This window comes from Gorilla gorilla, chromosome 18 (assembly GCF_029281585.2).
Source record: "Gorilla gorilla gorilla isolate KB3781 chromosome 18, NHGRI_mGorGor1-v2.1_pri, whole genome shotgun sequence".
NCBI lineage: Eukaryota > Metazoa > Chordata > Mammalia > Primates > Hominidae > Gorilla > Gorilla gorilla.
Window position 1 is genome coordinate 7613891 of NC_073242.2, and position 15870 is coordinate 7629760.

At 47.9% G+C, this 15870-nt stretch overlaps 1 protein-coding gene across 2 annotated transcripts in view; it reads right to left on the reverse strand.

The window, feature by feature from the left end:
- Nucleotides 1–1852: 1852 nt before the first annotated feature.
- ADCY9 (adenylate cyclase 9) overlaps nt 1853–15870 on the reverse strand; it is a 151859-nt gene continuing 137841 nt past the window's right edge. For both annotated transcript variants that reach the window (XM_063699972.1, XM_063699973.1), the window contains exons 10-11: nt 13890–13931; nt 1853–6184 (exon numbers count right to left, since the gene is read on the reverse strand). In XM_063699972.1, coding sequence (XP_063556042.1) covers nt 4993–6184; nt 13890–13931 — 1234 coding nt within the window. In that variant the 3' untranslated portion in view covers nt 1853–4992. The remainder of the gene's footprint in view (nt 6185–13889; nt 13932–15870) is intronic.

The window sequence follows — 15870 nt, forward strand, 5'->3', positions numbered from 1 at the left end:
AACTCTTTAGAGTCATGTTATTTAAAAAAACAATTTTTAAAAAGGAACTGTATAAAAGTAGACACTTGGGAAGATTTTAAATGTACATGTCCATTGCGTGCAAGTGTGTACTTTTTCTTAATCGCTTCCTCTTGGCTTTCTCCAGTTAGTTTCACTTTCCCAGTACGCGGGATCTATTCCAGGTGGCCACAGCGATAGATTCCCATAGTGGGGAAAAGCAACCACGTGAACAAGATTTCAGATGAAAGAGAAACCGCAAATGATCAGTTCTGGGGTTGACTGCAAAAATTAGAGGCTGCCTTTCTTGGCTGTTTGAGAAATCCTCTAAGTCCCTGGGTGCCCTTTCTAGTAGAAAGACCCACGTTCTGGCTGGGCGTGGTGGCTCATGCCTGTAATCCCAGCACTTTGGGAGGCTGAGGAGGACGGATCACTTGAACCCAGGAGTTCGAGAACAGCCTGGCCAACATGGCAAGACCCCGTCTCTGCAAAAAAATACAAAAATTAGCTGGGCATGGTGTTGCGCACCTGGAGTCCCAGCTACTCAGGAGGCTGAGGTGGGAGGATCACCTGAGTCAGGGCAGGTCAAGGCTGCAGTGAGCCCTGATGGTCACTGCACTCCAGCCTGGGTGACAAAATGAGACCCTGTCTCCAAAAAAAAAAAAAACAAACAAACAAAACCTCCATTCTTACAAGACCCTCAAGGCAGCAAGGACGGTTATTCCCTAAGCTGGAAAGGTGGCCAGGGAGGCCTGCAGTGACGACTCGGGAGGAGAGTGACCTCATCAAATAGCATCCTCATTGGCCCCGGGCTCCAGCAGAGAATCAACTGGAGGCTGCACCCCCTGCAAGTCCATGAGCAACCACCAGAAGCCATGAATTCAGCTCCCTTTGTGGAGTCTACAAAAGAATCTTTGTGCCCTGAAGTTGGTCATAAATACTTAACTCACCAGTCTGGGCACAATGGCTCATGCCTGTAATCCCAGCACTTCGGGAGGCTGAGCCGCACGGATCACTTGAGGCCAGGAGTTCGAGACCAGTCTGGCCAACATGGTGAAACCCTGTCTCTACTTAAACTATGAAAATTACCCAGGTGTGGTGGTGTATGCCTGTAATCCCAGCTGCTAGGGAGGCTGAGGCACGAGAATTGATTGAACCCAGGAGGCAGAGGTTGCAGTGAGCTGAGATCGCACCACGGCACTCCAGCCTGGGTGACAGAGTGAGACTCTGTCTAAATAAATAAAAATTAAAAAAAAAAATAACTCATCAGGAAAACCCCTACAGGGGAAGAGGCTCTAACCCCTGGAAGATCCATAGTTTGGCCTCAGATTCGGGAGTGTGGTGAACTCCCAAGAAGTGTAGAAAATGGCATGTGTGTTTTTCTGGGAAGAGGCTCTATGACTTTAAACAGATTCTGAAGTGGCTTTGTGACTTCCTCAAAACACCTGGGACCCCAGTGATCTGTGTACCTGCAATCACTCTTTCCTTTTCAGAAAACCTACTTTTTTCCCCTCGATTCCTTCTCTAAAGATGTTGCAGAAAACTATTCAGAAGGCCTGACAGGGAAAATCTCACAAGCAAAACTTGTCCTGCAACCTTACTTTTATTGTTTAAAAAATTCTGTGTAAAAATAAATACTTTTCAACTCAAGTTAACTGGAGCAAATAGATCCAATTAAAAAAATAACATAAACACAAACAGGGTTTTCTACTTGCCCTGTTTCTGAAGTCATGACGTGAAAGAAAGGCAAACCCACCCAGGTGAGCCACAGATCGCAGAAAACACGAGATGTCCAAGGAAGACTGCCCTCCTCTCTGAAGCAGTGCTCATCTTTTCAATAAGAAAATACCAGGCATCATATATTTAAATTTTAGAATATTTTAATGTCCATTTCTTCAGTGAATGCATTTTGAAATTATTAGAATTAACAATTTAAAAAGAGCAGATAAAAGGAAATATGGAAAATGCAAACAGTCGGTTCTTGCTAATTCAATTTCAGATTCTAGGCATGATGTGATTTTCCAAACAACCAATTAAAAAAAACTCCTTACCTCGAAAATCTAGAAATTCAAATGCAGACGTGTCTTTGGAAACTACAAATGATTACAGCCCATGTGACAGGAAGCACGCGGCCTTCGGCTCTCCGGATCGTGTGCAAATGTGCAGGGGGAGCCCCTGCGGGTGACGTCAGTGTGGATGAAGTCACGGGTGTGGCAGAGCCTGTGGGGCTCTCAAGCTATTCGAGGATTTTGTAACTGATGCTCTACATTTGTTTGCATTGGATAAAATTGTGTGTGCTTGTTTACCATATATATATGGTATATATATATATATATATATATATATATATATATATGGATATATAATTCGATCTGAGCTGGGACTGAGAAGAAAATAGCAATTGCAACTCAAAGCAACTATTTACACACATTCAATGCTGAAGTATTGCTTCCTGCCCTAAGTTCCTAAGAGGTATTGCCACCCTGAAGCACGACCCATGCCGTCAGCAGCCCTCGTGCCAGCTGCTTAGAAACTCGTGTCTCCAGCACGATGTGCTCGCTGCCAACAGACAAGAGATGCACGGCGTTTCTGCTGCAGAGATTCTGTGGTTCTGCACTGAGGTATGCGTCGGAGCAGGGGATGGGGAGGACCCGAGGGGCTTCGTGGCCCAGAGAGAATGTCTGCACTGGCTGTTTAGGAAGGCTCAGGGTGTTTGAAAGACAACGTTAAGCTCTGGGTGAGTCTTCACGGGAATGAACCAGACTCCACTTTGCAGCTCCTTGGTTTCCCGGGGTGAGGAATCACAAACACCTTTGTGGTTGGGGAAGGAAACGGGCTTGATGGGGAAGAAGTGTGTGCGGAGAACTTTGCGGAGCATGTTCTGAGCGAGACAGCAAGGACGTGAGCAAACGCCCAGCCCCTCAAAGCTACACAGCCTGGAGGGGAAAGGGGAGGGGAGGACATTCAAATATACACCTTAATACTGATGCAGAAAGAGCTTCATGTGACCACAATCCCCACGAACAAGGAAAGCATCAGGTAGTGTTTTTTAAGGAAAAAAAAATCTGCGGTGTTTTATAATACATTCTTTAGAAGCAAGAGGTATTGTCACAACCACCCTTTCTTCGGTATTGGAAGACCAGCAAACTGACAGTCACACCTGACGGGAAACCTTACAGCTAATGGGGGGAGGTGCCCTGGACCCTCAGGACGCCGGGACCCCGGCCCTGGCTGTCCTGATGGGTGGCCATCCCAGGCACCGCCCCCGGAGAGGTGGCGGGTCAGAATTGTGACTTCTTCATGCTGGGGAGGGCAATCTGTATGTCTTTGGGGAGGAGGAGTGATGATGGGGACTTGATGCGGTGTGAGAACGAGACAGTGAGATTTGACAGCGGAAAGCAAAACGCACAGGGACATCGGGCAAGACTGACAAGGAGTGCACCCTGGGCCTCATCGGCGTCCCGGGGTCCCCTGAAAGAGTGGCTACAACTCCGACCGGACAACTCGGGCGAGTTCACTTCCACACAATCTTCAGACTCAATATGGCAAAACATAATCAGACAGGACCAGCAGCCAACTGCCCGGAGGGAGCTCCCCTGGGTCTCCCATACCACCCTCGGGATTCTGCCCCTGACAAATCCCGCGTTTGCATCCAGATGCCTCTGTCCCTAGATACGGTGTGAGAACTCCATCTCAGAGCTGGAATTTGCTCCCCAGATTAAATCCTGCCACAGATAGGCCCTGTGCCATCTGAGAGCGGGAGGCAGCCAAGAAACTTCTCGAATTTGTGGAAGCCAAGATGGCACCGGTGCTGCCGGCCCAGACCCCCGTGGTTCTGAGCTGGACCCCGGCAGGGAGGAGCCCCCGTGGGTGGCAGGGGCAGCTGGTGGGCTTCTTCTATTCCCCTAGCCTCAGAATTGCACTGGCCATGCTTTGAGGTCCCACTCAGACCCCTCTTGGGGTGGGGAGGTTGGGGGCGGCCCCAGGTGGCCAAAACACAAAAGAGACATCTGGTTACCTTCCTGGGAACTGCCCTCCCCTGTGGCTATGTCCCCCCACCCTGAGGACCCAGCACCCCTCCCGGGAGCGCACATGCTTCCGGGTAAATAAATAAATAAATAAACGCAACCTCGGATGTTTATTTGGTGTTTCCCTCTCCGATGAGTCAGCTTCCAGGACCAACGCCTCCACTCCCGACGGGAAGACCCCTGGGTGGAGGGTCGGGGGTGAGAGGCGGCTCTGAGACCCCCGAGGCCTGGGCACACGGGCGTCGTGCCCGGCTGGCATTTGCTGTCTTGGCCTGCATGCATGTGGGGGAGCCCCTAAACCCGCTCAGTGCAGGGAGCGCGGCTCACCCACAGACCACGGGGCGTGGTGCTCGGGAAAGTGCGGGTGGGCAATGGGGGGTGGCGGAGCTGTTGTGACATGCCCCCTTCGCACCCCCTCTTGGTGGATTACTGGCACTTTATATCAGATTCATGAATGCAAGTGTGTGTGCGCATGTGTGCTTACATAGAGAGGTCGGGTCGCAGGGGAACATTGTGACATAGACAGAAACAAAATAAGCTCAAAAACAGGGTATTAGCCAGAAAACCGAAAATAGTGTCTCGTGGGACGTGGGAAAAAGCAATAAAAATGAGATCTTAACCACAGCTTTTGTTCTAAAAGTCAAATAATACCCAAAGCCATGATCTCCACTGGCGGCCTCTGTCCCGAGACTCGAGGCCGAGGCCAGCCCTGAAGGCACTTGTTCTCCACCACGTGCTGAACGGATGACCCAGAGGCAGCGGGGTTTCCAGGGAAGGGAGCGAAAGGGAAGAATGGATGAAAACGAACCCTGAATAACTGTGATCCACACAGAAGTTAGGGCTGAAATGACCACATAACACCACGTCCAGGGAGGGCAACTGTGGCACTTGGAAAGCACAACAGCCAAATACAAATATTATTGTGTTTCGACAAACAGAGCACCTCGGGCAGCGGGTGGGCGCCGCCTCACACACTCTTTGAAACGTTGAGCTTGGTGAGTTCGTTGGCTTCTTCTATTCCTGTTTCATCACAGTCGTATTTCTCTATGGCTTTGCCAAATTGACCCCTTTCTTCGGCTTTGACGGGCTCCTTCCACGGTCTCTTGGGGGACAGGTGGGCATCCTTGGCCTGCGTGCTGCTGTCAGAACCCAGAGATGTCTTGTCCACATACTGGACAGAAGGCACCAGGTTGGCAATCTCGTCTGTGGGAGACCGTCCGATGCTGCCATCCACCTGGACGCGGATGTCTGGGGAGATGGACAGCTGGTGCTGTGGGATGACCCCGTGATCCGTGCACTTTGGGTACAGGTAGGTCTTCATCTGGCCTTTCCCCTTGACATTCACGGTCCCTCTGTAGTCGAAGTCATAGCCCATCTTGCTCAAGACGCGGTAGCTCTCTTCGCTCACCTGGATGCGGCACTCCACGCCAGTGGTGTCCATCCTGCTGGCGATGTTGACGGTGTCTCCCCAGATGTCATACAGCAGCTTGGTGGTGCCGATGACCCCGGCCGTGAGGGGCCCATGGTTGAAGCCGACGCGGAGCTTGAAGTTGAACCACAGCATGTTGTTGTTGAAGTCGTCCACCACGCGCATCATCTCCTTGGCAAACTCGAACAGGATCTGCAGGTGCTCCTGCGGGTGGCTGCCGTCCTGGGCCTGCGCGGTGTTCAGCCCTGACGCCGCCATGTACGTGGCTCCGATGGTCTTGATCTTCTCGATGCTGCTGTAGTCCGGCTTGCTTAGGAGCTCGTCAAAGTCCCCGATGAGCTCGTTGAGGACCCGGTAGCACTCCTTGCCGCCCTCGTAGTTCTCCTCGTAGAACTCGCTGAAGTTGACGATGCTGGCGAAGATCACCCCTCCGCTGTCGTGGTTCTTGGAGTAGGTCTGGGACACCTTCAGCTGCTCAGCCACGTGGTAGGGGATGATGTTCCTCAGCAGCCAGTCTGCCTGGTCCCGCATGCTCTGGATCTTGGTGCGGTGAAGATCCGCTTCCACGTCTCCGTGGTAGTGGAGGCGGTAGCTGACTTCAAATTCGCGATTCAGGAACCAGACCAACAAGAGCAGGAGAAAGAAGACGAGAACCACCTCCTGGCCGATGAGGCTGGCCGGCCGCCGGAGGTCACGCGGCACCGAGCTATTGCACGGGTTCCTCTCGGAACTGGAGAGCAAAGACACGGGAAAGGGAGAGGTTACTGCTGGGCGCTTCCAAGCTCAGAACAGCCCCGCTAGCTACGCAAAGCTTTGTTGAGTCCAGGCCTTCAACAACCTGAAGCTGTCAAGCTGCCCATTCCTGGTATGGGCTGGCTGAAGGTATGGACGGATAAAGACTAACTTTTGAAACTGATTTATTTCATTAAATAGAGGTGGGGTCTCACTGTGTTGCCCAGGCTGGTCTTGCACTCCTGGGCTCAAGCAATTTTCCTGCCTTGGCCTCCCAAAGTGCTGGAATTACAGGTGTGAGCTGCTGTGCCCAGCCCTGTAACTAACATCTTTAGTAAGTGCTTGGTAATCGTTTTTCTTTTCTTTTTCTTTTTTTTTTTTAGAAGTCTTTAGCTTCTTTTAAAAATCTTTTCTTTTCTTTTCTCTCTCGCCTTTGTTTTTTTAGAGACATGGTCTCTGTTGTCCAGGCTGGAGTGCAATGGCACAATCATGGCTCACTGCAGCCTTAAACTCCTGGGCTCAAACGATCCTCCTGCCCAGCCTCCTAAGTAGCTGGGATTACAGGCATGTACCACCACACCTGGCTAATTAAAAAAATTTTTTTTGAAGAGACAGGGTCTTGCTTGTTGCCAAGGCTGGTCTTAAACTCATAACTTCAAGCCATCCTCCCACCTTGGCCTTCCAAAGTGCTGGGATTACAGGCTTGAACTGTACCTGGCCTAACATCTTTTTTTTTTTTTTTAAGATTGAGTCTTGCTCTGTTGCCCAGGCTAGAGTGCAGTGGTGCGATCTTGGCTCACTGCAACCTCTGCTTCCTGAGTTCAAGTGATCCTCCTGCCTCAGCCTCCTGAATAGCTGGGACTATAGGTGTGTGCCACCATGCCTGGCTAATTTTTGTATTTTTAGTAGAGACAGGGTTTCAACATGTTGGCCAGGCCGGTCTCAAACTCCTGACCTCAAAGTGATCTGCCTGCCTTAAAGTGCTGGGATTACAGGTGTGAGCCACTGCACCCAGCTTTTTGCTGAATGAACTTTTTGAAAGTAAGTTGCTGACATGGTACTTCAGCTCTAAATATTTCAGTATGTATCTCCTAAGAATAAGGATATTTCCCTATGTAACTACAATATCATCATCATACCCAAAAAATTTAACATTCTCTGATATATTTGGTTCTTAGATTTTTTTTTTGAGACGGAGTTTTGCTCTTGTTGCCGGTGAGATCTTGGCTCACTACAACCTCCGCCTCCCGGGTTCAAGTGATTCTCCTGCCTCAGCCTCCCCAGTAGCTGGGATCACAGACATGTGCCACCACGCCCAGCTAATTTTGTATTTTTAGTAAAGACGGGGTTTCTCCATGTTGGTCAGGCTTGTCTCAAACTCCCGACCTCAGGTGATCCGCCCACCTCAGCCTCCCAAAGTGCTGGGATTACAGGTGTCAGCCACCGCGCCCGGCCTTGGTTCTTAGATTTCTAATCCAATAAACTTGTCATTTTACCAATAGCTTTCATGAGTTCTATACTCTCTACCTGTATAAAAAAGTTTGACAAGATGCCATCTCCCCTGATTCTGGGTTAGTTCTTTTTGCTGAAATCACTCAGGACAATGCTAACATCTGAACCAGTGCCATTATTTTCTCATGGCTGTGCAGTGTTCCAGCACTTGGAAACTCTGTAATTTAACCAGATTCCTCCTGATGGAACTGGGCCCGAGTCTGTCTTTTCCTACCACAAACAGTGTCACAGGGAATATTTCCCTACCCCTATCTTTGTGCGTATGGAAGTGCTGAGTCATTTTAAATATTGCACATTTAGAATTTCCTTAGAAATTTCCAAATTGCCCTTCTAAACAAGGCTGAACCAGTTTCTGCTTTTTTTTTTTTTTTTTTTTTTTTTTTTGTGAGAAGGAGTCTCGCTTTGTTGCCCAGGTTAAAGTGCAGTGGCGTGATCTCGCCTCACCACAAACTCCGCCTCCTGGGTTCAAGCAATTCTCCCGCTTCAGCCTTCTGTGTAGCTCGGACTACAGGTGCACGCCACCATGCCCAGATTATTTTTGTACTTTTAGTAGAGACAGGTTGGTCTCAAACTCCTGACCTCGTGATCCACCCGCCTCGGCCTCCCAAAGTGCTGGGATCATAGGCGTGAGCCACCGCGCCCAGCCTCTGCTCCCTTTGATAACTGAGCCTGCTTTCAGCAGGGCTGTCTCCACTTCTGTGGCACTGATGGAGACAGCCATGGTCAGGGGGCTGCAGATGAGTGGTGAGTAGCACAATTTCTTTTTTTCTTTTTCTTTTTTCTTTTTTGAGACAGAGTCTCACTCTGTCACCCGGGCTGGCATGCAGTGGTGTGATCTCAGCTCACTGCAACCTCCACCTCCTGGGTTCAACGATTCTTGCGGCCCAGCCTCCTGAGTAGTGTGCACCACCAGGCCCAGCTAATTTTTGTATTTTTTTTTTTTTGGTAGAAACGGGGTTCCACCATGTTGGCTGGGCTGGTCTCAAACTCCTGACCTAAAGTGATCTGCCCGCCTCGGCCTCCCAAAGTGCTGGGATTACAGGCGTGAGCCACCGCGCCTGGCTGAGTAGCACAATTTCTTAAAGTTTGTTTGGAATATATATATATATATATATATATATATATATTTTTTTTTTTTTTTTTTTTTTTAAAGAGACAGGGTCTATCTCTGTCACCCAAGCTGGACTGCAGTGGTGCGATCCTAGCTCACTGCAGCTTTGACCTCCCAGGCTAAAGCGATCCTCCCGCCTCAGTCTCCAGATTAGCTGGGACTACAGGCACACACCACCACACCTGGCTAATTTTTCGAACTTTTTGTAGACATGAGGTCTTACTATGTTGCCCAGGCTGGTCTCAAACTCCTGGGTTCAAACAGTTCTGCTTCTGCCTCCCCAGTGTGCTGGAATACATTTTTTCCCATTTAAAAATACTACCTACTCATCATAGAAAATGTAGAAAAAAACAGAAAAAAAAGATTCGTCCATCGTCCTGCCATCCAGAGGCAATCACTATTAACATTTGTTGAACTGCATTCTAGTATTTTTCTTTTTTACAACACCGTGACTGTTCTGTTCATGTAAATGTTGTACCCTGATGCATTCCTCCCGCGCACAGAGTAGGCCAGTTGATTTGATGCAATAATGGGCTTGGTCACTATATACTTATATATGCGACTGGCGGATCCACAGTTTAGACAGCTCCATCACACTGGAAAGCTCAATTCTTTTTCTTTTAGAGACAGGGTCTCGCCATCTTGCCCAGGCTGGTCTTGAACTCCTGAGCTCAGCCAATCTGCCTGCCTTAGCCTCCCCAAGTGCTGTGATTACAGGGATGAGCCACCACGCCCGGCCAAAACTCAATTCTTCTTTTTTTCTTTCTTGCTCTGTTGCCCTGGCTGGAGCGCAATGGCGCGACCTTGGCTCACTGCAACCTCCGCTTCCAGGTTCAAGTGATTCTCTTGCCTCAGCCTCCCCAGTAGCTGGGACTACAGGTGTGCGCCACCATACTTGGCTAATTTTTGTATTTTTTAGTAGAGACAGGGTTTCACCATGTTGGCCATGTTGTTCTGGAACTCCTGACCTCAGGTGATCCACCCGCCTTGGCCTCCCAAAGTGCTGGGATTACAGGCACGAGCCACCATGCCCGGCCAAAAGCTCAATTCTTTAATCAAAGTGTCTAATAAGTTTCACTAACTGTTCTTGGGATATTAAAAAACAATGAGCTTGACCTGTGTGGCCATCACGGCCCTCTGTGAAGCACAACCGCCAAAAGCCCTGGCCGTGGGTGGAACAGAACCCCTGGGCCCCATCCTGGCTGGACCGCGGGGGAGTTTCAGAATCTTGGGTAAGCCATGCCATCTTTCTGGGTCTCATTTTCCTCGCTTGTAAGCTGTGAAGATGGACTGGAGCATGGCTACGTCCCTTCCAGCCTAAGGTTCCGTGCAGGAAAGGCCTGAGGCTGCCATCCTTGGAAAGACCTGCCTGCAAAGGTGGTGGCTGGCACCAGGGAGCTGGGATTTGGGGAGGGTTCCTGCCATTCCTTGATAAGAGTCGCTCACACTGCCTACACTGCATAAATAAGGAGGTTTACGCTGAATACCCGCTTTCCTGCTGGAAGTCTGGAATTTAGGCACGTGCTAGGCAGAGGCGGGGGACCTGAACAGCCCCTAATACAAGCCTGGACACCGAGACTTTAATGAGCTTCCCTGGTAGACAGCATGTTACAAGTGTTGTCACCACTCACTGCTGGAGGAATTAAGCCCATTCCGTGTGACTCTACCGGGAGAGGACTCTTGGAAGCTGGTGCCGGCTTCCTCCAAACGTCAACTCACACACCCTTCCCTTTGCTGATTCTGCCTTATGTCTTTTCGCTGTAATCACAGCAGTGAGAGAGCAGATTGCGGAGTCCTGAGTCCACCTGGGGCTGGTCTTGGGAGCCCTGATACGGGCTCCGTGACTCAACGCCTATGACCAGGAACCAAGAGTCCTCCGCGGGAAGACACCCTGTGCTTCACTGACTCATTTTGTGAACTGCTATTGAAACAGATGACATTACATATCCTACATCTCAAGTACTAAGCAAAATAACCATTCGTTACGATGATGACTCAAACATATTTCTGCCCAGCTCCGTGAGCCCTCTGGTTGATTGTAAATAGAGCAGGAAGAGAATATGGACTGAGGGAAGGTTTTGTGAGCCCAGCTCGTCGGGCTAGGAGTTGACCTTTCTTTTGGTTTCTCAAAGTGGTGACACCAAGAACAGTCCCCTTTAGGAGCAGGTGTCACCAAGGTCTAACATCCCCATCACGTGCAGGGGGTGTTTCCAGTCTCTGTGGTGGAAATGGGAGACTGTATCTGGGCTTCTCAATCACTTATCGCTTGTGCAGCTCGCTCTCATCTGCGGGAGCCGGAGCCAGCAGCACAGCTGACTCGAGACGGGCGCAGGCCAGGCCCCTCCAGGCAGAGGAGGGACAGCAGCACATGGGCTAGTGCCAGAGGGAGAGGAAGGCAGAGCACAGCGTTTGCTTTCCACCTTTGCTTCCATGGAAGAAAAGCCATCATACACAGCAGTGCACTCAGAAACCAAGCAGGCTGCCTCGCAACAGAAGGCATCTGTAACAAACAGGTTCGAGGACAGCTTCCCAGCTAGAATGTGTGTTTCCTATTTTAATACCAAAGGAACAAAGGAGCCGGTCCTATTCCTAAATTCAAATAGCAAAGATCCACTTCAAAAAGAAGAATTTCTTTTTCTTTCTTTCTTTTTTTTTTTTTTTGAGACGGAGTCTTGCTCTGTCCCCCAGGCTGGAGTGCAGTGGTGCGATCTAGGCTCACTGCAACCTCTGCCTCCCGGGTTCTAGCAATTCTCCTGCCTCAGCCTCCCGAGTAGCTTGGATTACAGGTGCCTGCCACCACGTCCAGCTAATTTTTGTATTTTTAGTAGAGATGGGGTTTCACAAACATGTTGGTCAGGCTGGTCTCGAACTCCTGACCTCAGGTGATCCACCTGCCTCAGCCTCCCAAAGTGTTGGGATTACAGGCGTGAGCCACCACGCCTGGCTCAAAAAGAGGCATTTCATGTGACTAAATGCAGGAGTTAATTTATAAGTCATAAGTGGAAGTTAGAGTAAAATACAGTGTAATCCGTTATCATGGAGAAGAGGGATTGAAAAACTGAAAAAAATAGCAAGCAAACATCACTTGCAGTCCTAACCAGCCAAACGTGGCTTCGGTTGACACTCTGGTATATTTCAGTGCCATTTAAAATCTGCCCCTAGGGAGGTGGTCAGGTCAGGGGAGAGGGGGTCAGCAGCAGTGGGGTTGGGGGGCTTCTGGGGTACTGGTAATGCTCTACTTCTTGGTCTGGGTGGTAGTTAAATGGGTGTGTTCTCTGGTGAAAATGCACTGAGCTGTCCTTTTATGATCAGGTACTCTTCTGTGCATACTGACATACACATCAGTAAAAGGTTAAAAAAAGATGCTAGGTGCTTTACTTTTAAGTACTACAGCTGTAATCATCACTCATTCATTATATCCTAAGTATAAATCTCGTACAAATTTTTACTATATATAAATGCCTAGTTGTACCTATAGTACATATATAGTTTCACCTACTAAATGAAAATCTTAAATGTTTTCCATATTTACTGCATTTTAACAGTTGTAATATTTGAGTAAATGTATAATCAATTAATTTATTTATTATTGACAACTACAGTTGCTAATGAATCTTTTATTTTATTTTATTTTTTTGAGACAGAGTCTCACTCTGTCGCCCAGGCTGGAGTGCAGTGGACGATCTTGGCTCACTACAACCTCCGCTTCCCGGGTTCAAGCAATTCTCATGCCTCAGCCTCCCAAGTGGCTAGGATTACAGGTGCCCCACCACCACCCCAGCTAATTTTTGTATTTTTAGTAGAGACGGGGTTTTGCCATGTTGGCCTGGCTGGTCTTGAACTCCTGATCTCAGGTGATCCACCTGCCTTGGCCTCCCAAAGTGCTGGAATTACAGGCATGAGCCAACGTGCCTGGCCTTTTTTTTCTGAGACAGAGTCTTGCTGTGACAACCAGGCTGGGGTGCAAGGACACCATCACAGCTCAATGCAGCCTCAAATTCCTGGCCTCAAGCCCACCTTAGCCTCCCGAGTAGCTGGGACTACAGGTGCATACCACCATACCTGGCTAATTTTTACAATTTTTTGCCGAAACAGGATTTCGCTATGTTGCCCAGGCTGGTCTAGAACTCCAGGCCTCAAGTAATCTTCCTGCCTTGGCCTCCCAAAGTGCTGGGATTACAGGCGGAAGTCACTGTGCCCGGTCTTTTTCTCTGTGCTTTGATTTTCTCTCCCTTCCTCTCAAAGCTGTCCATCTTTTCATTGTGGTTTTATTTATTATTTGTAAGCCTGGAAAGTTATCTCAGTTTTAGAGGCTTGAAAACTATTGAATTTTACTTTTTCTAGATTTTATATAGTTTAATTTTTATTTCCGACTCTTCAATTTATTTAGAATTTATTCTGATGTTTATAGTAAAGCAAAGGTCAAACATTTAGTATTCTGGATTTCAAGTCAGTTATTTTACTACTTTTTGAGACACAGTCTCACTCTGTCACCCATGCTAGAGTGCAGTGGCACGATCTTGGCTCACTGCAAGCTCCGCCTCCCGGGTTCACGCCATTCTCCTGCCTCAGCCTCCTGAGTAGCTGGGACTACAGGCGCCCGCCACCACACCCGGCTAATTTTTTGTATTTTGTTTAGTAGAGATGGGGTTTCACCGTGTTAGCCAGGATGGTCTCCATCTCCTGACCTCGTGATCTGCCCGCCTCGGCCTCCCAAAGTGCTGGGATTACAGGCGTGAGCCACCGTGCCTGGCCGATTTCAAGTCAGTTATTTTAAAATATTTTACAAAATAACTTTTTTCTTTGATTTGCGAGATTTCCTTTGTTGCATGCGAAAGTCTTACATAAAATTACATGACTGTAATGTCTTATTAAAATAATAAAACTAATTTTATTTTCCCCATTAGACATTATAACTATGATACAGTTCAACGAGGAGATATTTTCCACTTTCTATTCTAAGAATGCACATATTGTTCATTTTATTCAAGATCCCATTGTTTTCAGGAAGCTTCGAAATGGGCAGGGTAATACAGTCACTCTCGTTTATTCAGACAGAGGTGCAATATTAAAAGCTTACCTGAAATTCTGTACTGCGTCAAGGGGCGAAGTTAATACAGAACTGAAATTAAAATGCAGAAAAATATTATTATAAAGAGCAAAGAAGGCATTCCACAAGGCAACCTGAGAAGAGCTTGAACAAACTATGTTCCTTTTTTAGACGTGGTTGTACATCCACATAAAGCCACCTGCTCCCACCTCTTTCTTCACGTCTGTGTCTCCCAATGCTGGGGGCAGTTCCCTTGGTAAAGCTGAGTTTATGTCTTTGTTTACCATCCCGCATCCTCTCTATCCTGCTAAGGCTTAGCAACCGTGATGGGATTAGGGGCTCTGAGGCCTCAAGTGGATGGAGGAGTTCTGGGCCGAGTGGAACTTCAACCATCATCCCTACCCCAGATCTGCTATTTGAACTCTGGGCACAAAGGCAGCAGAGGGGTCCCCCATCACTGTGGCTCTCCAGCTCCAGGTGGAAAAGCCCCGCAGCCATGACTAAAGGCCACGGTGAATGCCCGATGAGGGACCTGTGATGGATTTAAAAGGTAAAAAGCAGTTTGCTGGATTTCATACTCTCGAGAAAGAGCTCATCATGACCATCGTTCTAGATGGCCATACCTTCAGAAAAATCCAAGTCTGCTTTATTTTGCTTAATCTATTCATTAAAGTTTCAAGTACTGAATGACAGTCCTATTTTAAATTCCCTTTTTGATCTTAATTTGCAGGGAATTTAAATATCTTTTGTATTGTGATTCTTTTCTTAAGTAAACTGAGGACGGATGCTCACACTGCCCATGGCTGGACTGTTGCTTTGCTAATAACCAAAGACACCCTGTGCCTACTCCGTCTGATACTGACAATACTGCGGCAAATGGAATCATTTTGTGCTTTTGAATGAATTCAAGCAGAGGTCCTTGGCAACAGTAATGCCACTCCAACGGGGCATTTCGGAAATGCCAGGGGTCCCTCTGGTTCTCTTAATAACTCAGGGAGCCAGAATGTTAGATCTCCTGCAAGGACAAGGAAGAAATGTCCCATGTGACTTTAAAATATTCTGCGCACCTAAACCCTCTGTAATTGTAAACAGGCTTCAATACACACTAATAGTGAAACATTTTTATAAGCAGTTATAGGAAAAGCCCAATATTTGGGAGAAATTTATTACATGAATGGAAGCTTAATGGGTTTAAGATATCACGAAATATTTGAATAAATTGTTCACTGCTTACATTCTGCTATACAAGGTATTACTGTATTTCCAACAACACATTTAGTTGAAAAGGCTTAAAATACCCTGAAACCACTAGCAAATGTGTAATAGGCAATTTGAGACTTATTTTTTATTTTTATTTTTGGAGACTGAGTCTTGCTCTGTCACCCAGGCTGGAGTGCAGTGGCGTGATCTCGGTTCACTGCAACCTCCGCCTCCCGGGGTCAACCAATTCTCCTGCCTCAGCCTCCTGAGTAGCTGGGACCACAGGTGCACACCGCCATGCCTGGCTAATTTTTTGTATTTTTAGTAGAGACAGGGTTTCACCATGTTGCCCAGGCTGTCTTGAACTCCTGAGCTCAGACAATCCACCCGCTTCAGCCTCCCAAAAGTGCTAGGATTACAGGCGTGAGCACCAAGCCCGGCTGGGACTTATTTTTAACAAATCAAGAATTATTCAGTTAGTGCAACACATGAAAGATAGGGATCTTACTGGATGTCGCTAATGGCAAATATTTTAAATATAGCACCTATCACTGCCATCCTGTAAGTTTTTACATTTTCTGTAGTACAATGATGAGAACTGGGCTTGTCCCCAGAGGTCTACCGGCCTCCCTGACTCCTGTTTCTGTGTCTGCGCCATCCCATTCCTCAGCACCTACCAGTGATACGGTTTTGAAGGCCAACGTCCTCCTCGGTATGTAGAGGATTTCAAAATAAAAGACCTATGTTCAGTGACTGGTCATTAATCCTATGTCTCATGACATCATATGGGGAACTATTTTGACCTATTTAT